Source organism: Phaseolus vulgaris, chromosome 3 (genome assembly GCF_000499845.2).
Source record: "Phaseolus vulgaris cultivar G19833 chromosome 3, P. vulgaris v2.0, whole genome shotgun sequence".
NCBI lineage: Eukaryota > Viridiplantae > Streptophyta > Magnoliopsida > Fabales > Fabaceae > Phaseolus > Phaseolus vulgaris.
Window position 1 is genome coordinate 35732523 of NC_023757.2, and position 4411 is coordinate 35736933.

General features: G+C 33.9%; 1 protein-coding gene across 1 annotated transcript; it reads left to right on the plus strand.

Annotated features, from left to right (window-relative positions):
• The first annotated feature begins 2691 nt into the window (after nt 1-2691).
• Nucleotides 2692-3966, plus strand: LOC137807347 (zinc finger protein 2). Its single transcript, XM_068607953.1, has one exon. The coding sequence runs from the start codon at nt 3057-3059 to the stop codon at nt 3543-3545; it is 489 nt and encodes a 162-aa protein (XP_068464054.1). The 5' UTR covers nt 2692-3056; the 3' UTR covers nt 3546-3966.
• Nucleotides 3967-4411: the final 445 nt, after the last annotated feature.

Here is a 4411-nt window from a genome sequence, read left to right on the forward strand (position 1 = left end):
AAGATGCTTCAGAAATAGTTGAATTTGGACCATACAGAAAAAAATTGTTTGTTCAATTCATAATCTAATCTATACACTATTATTCCCTTCTGACCAAAGGAACACGCAAAGAACACACATATCATAACACAATCCATGTTTAGGTTGTGCATGCATCATATAATTTTCTTTCTTACTTTAATCAACTCGATCAATATTTTTCTTCACTTTTTCTTTTCTTCTCAAGTTTTTCAATAAATCCCCAGTTTGTCTATTTTTTATATTTTCAATATTCAACTTAATTTTCACTTAAGATATTTATCTTAATTACATATTTTACCTCTCAATTATCATCATCATTTCGTAAATTTTTGAAAACAATATTATTTTATTATACATAAAATAATTTTAATATATAGAGAAATTAGTTTAAATTTTTATTTTTGTCTACCAAAAATATTTATGAAAAACCTCGTTCAAATGTATTCTTAATTTCTATTAATAAACTTATTTGAATATGCCACACAACCTAATTTTTAATATGGAAAGACGGATTCAACTTAAAAATCAAACTTTAAGACTAATTTAATTAGTCTATCAAATAAAAAACTATAATATACACATATTCATTAATTAAAAGTTAAATTTAAGTATAATTCAACTTTAAAAAATTAACTTATAAAGTAAATTTTACACCTACTTATATTATGAAATATTATGTGAAATATTACAACATTTTGTAGTTTATAAATGAATACAAACTTATTTTTTTATAATTCAGATTAAGTTAATTTAAAGTTCACGAAGTAAGTTAAAAATTTAATATAGTGGTAAATGTAATATATAATTTTAGTATGATTTCTAAATTCTAAGTCAGGTCATAAACTAATATCCAATATAATTAATCTTAAAAACCTATTTTACGCACACTTTTTTTTGGTATAGTAGACATCCTCTCAATAACAGCGGTTTCTTATCACGGTCATGGTATCATGGTATGTGTCTTAATTTAAACAAGTGAACATTCAGAAATGAGTGCAGTTCTGTAACATGTCTACCAGACAATCCCTTGTAATTGTATTTTCTAGTGAGTTTAATTAACATTAGCCTCTGTATACATGGAACCTAGTTATCATTAATGTTGGTTTGTTGAATTAGGAAGGGAAACATCCCATTTGACTGAGTGGATATTGTTTAGTTTTGCACAAGAATTAATGTTTACTTAGCTTTGGAATCTTAAGACCAAGTGACTGATACGGCAACAGGACGTAGTTTCTTGGTTCATTCTGTGTCTGTGATTTGCAGACAAGCCCTTCCGCAATGATAGCCGATAACAAGATTATGATCCCTCAATCATGTTTTACCATTAAATTATTCAACCCTATTCCGTGATGGGGATTTTGTGCCATTACAAATACCTCTCTGGGGAGGACGCCTCCAATTTAATTTCTCTGCTACGCCACAATTTTATAAACAATGTTAACACCCTTTATTTCGCTCTATCCTATTTCATACTTCTCTCTTTCTCACACAATTTTTGTACAAAGAAATTATATAACATAATATCTTATTTTATAATTCCATCCCCCATGTGCTTGGCCCAGTCAACACATTTGTAAAATGACTAAGCCAGAATGGAAATGTGGAGAGAGAAAGAGAGATAGAAGAGGAAGTTTGGTCATAATTAATAAGGGCACCGTGCCAAAGCCAGAGTACAGAGCTAGAACTACCAGTTTCTTTCTCCATTCTGGCTATTGACTACAGTTGATAAAATTGAAGGCAAAGCCATCAATACAGATTCAATACAAGTCAGGTCTAGAACTGTGACTGTTAGTAGTAAGTAGTAGCTGTGCTGTAACGACACAGACAATCAGAGAGATGGATTCAAAAGGGAACAGTACGAAATTCACTACATATCGACAGCTAGGAATATTATGCACAACTCACCCTGCCTTTTTTTATTTATTTGATTCTTTTCAAACTGAGGGTGTACGGTGCAAGGTGAAACTTAGAGTTATTGGAAAATAAATAAAATATAAACACCTCAGACACTTGAAAAGATTATTTTTTGAGGGAGGGGTATATCTGCCAATTGCAAGGCATTGCGTGCTTTGCATTGGGACGAAGGTAATAATCCACATTATGTAAATTCAATTAACATGATGAGAAAATATGGATTATTGGTTGGTCTGCCATTATTGATTGAATAAAACCAAATTGAGTAGCCTTTGTACTGATTATTATATGTACATATGGGCAGACAGATATGCATTGTTCTATATTAATTAGTAGCTAGATTATTCTACAGAAATATATAGAGTGGATAGTAATTGATACGAGGTGTATGAGCAGAATGGTTGAATAGTAGTTAATTAATCTAAGCCGCCGATTTCGTTAAACTGGTTTCATTGTCCAATCCTGAATGGACAGATAGTGGCATAGTGGAAAATAGGTATATATAGCACGCCCTTGATTTAAGACAAAAATGTAAAAATAGTCTCCAATCATGTTCATTGTTTAGTCGAGTCAAGATGGTTTATCTTGCACATTTTGTAATTCCAAAATTGGAACATTGATGGAACACTGCATGATTTGAGTTTAAACTCGTTGTTGACAAGGGGTCACAACAATGCTAGTTAGAATTTCTGATTACATGCTTATTGCGAACGTTCACTCATTTTCAAAGACAGAAACAAAGTTAAAATACAAAAAAACCTGATTAATCTTCATGGTGGGTTTCATACGGGGTACCCCATAACATTATTTTTTGGCCATCGACCGACAAAGGATCCAAACTCTGCCATTAATGAAGGCGACAACCTCTTTGATTCTCCATTGATCTTGCAGATACATGTCTCTCTATCTCACTCAATACCCTCACTCTTTCACTCAATATACTACTATTTGTGTCTGCAGGAACAGTGAACCTTTGAGCCTCTTATATTACATAAAGATCCTCTCTAACCCCCCACTTCGCACCCTATATCCTTTCCTCTCTATTGCTTTCTTTCCCACACTACTTACTCCATATTCATTCTAGGAACCACTACCACTACCTTGCACACTCTCTTATAGCCATGAATTTCCATCCCAATACTTCTCTTCACCTAAGGCAACCGGATGAGATCAATCACCTCAATCTTGATCTTCTTCTTGAGCCATCTTCTTCTTCATCATCTTCTCCTTCACCTATAAGTCCCATTGAGCCGCGGATATTCTCATGCAACTATTGCCAGAGAAAGTTCTATAGCTCTCAAGCGCTAGGGGGTCACCAAAATGCTCACAAGCTTGAGAGGACACTGGCCAAGAAGAGCAGGGAAATGAGTTCAACCATGCAATCTTACGGAACACAGGAGCAAAGATCAAACTTCAGCCCTTCACACCATCTTGGTCGTGCTCTTGGGGTTAACGTTGTGGATGACCAAGGACAAAGTTATGTGAGGCTTGGCGGAAGAAAAGAATACAGTTTTGGACCCAAGGAAGGGATGGCTTCCTGGTCAAGGGGTTATACTTCTGAGCATGTTCAGGAGGATATTGGCCAACTTGACTTGTCGTTGAGGCTTTGAAATTTTAATATGTGAAGCTCTGTGATCTATAACATCTTGCTTCTGTGACTGTGAGTGATAAGATGAATATTATGAACCATTCTGAATTAATTTCTGATTATGAATGTAGCAAATTAAACAATGCCCCAGTTATACGCGGAGCTAGCTATAGAGAGGGGCTATCTAGATAGGGGTCTGTGGGGGAATCAATCGCGTAACAATTTGAAGTGACACTTTTTAGAAGATCAGGACGTGCCAGTGCCATTTTTTTCTTTAGAAGGTAAAGGAAGCTTTATTTCAGGTTACATAGGTTACTATATTGGTGACTGTGGCTATCTTTATGGTTTACTTTTGTACGTTTTTTGTACTGTAAGAATGGAAGTATATCTATTATTGAAATCTCAGATACTTTTAACATAAAAATAAGTTTGATAAAGCAAAATGGAGCAATGCATCGTGAAATTCAAATGCTGCACCAGACTAGTCGTGTAACTAATTATAAGAAACCAGGCTACGATTTTCCATAGTCTAAAACTCTACGCAATATTTTTAGGGATTTCCATGCCACATTGCTTGTTATTTTGTTAATATTTCTCTAACATGAAAGAGTTGCAGATGCACATAAAAACTTGAACCAACCTATAATGGTATAATTATGGAATCATGTTGCAATACTGCATATATAGATAGAGTTTCCTTGAGATTTTATGCAGCAACAACAAACTTTCCTGCAGTTTCTGGACTCTTATCATGAGAATACAGTTTGGAATTGTTGGTGCGAAATCAAAGTTTCCTATGTGCAATAAATAATAAGTTCCTTAAAAGTTCTATGTGCATTTAATTATTTGATACTACCTAATGTCTCCTTCAGAAAGTCGTCTGTAGTT

What these genes read in the sequence shown, in the direction of transcription:
- LOC137807347 (XM_068607953.1), top strand. Translation starts at nt 3,057, where the DNA reads ATGAATTTCCATCCCAATACTTCTCTTCACCTAAGGCAACCGGATGAG.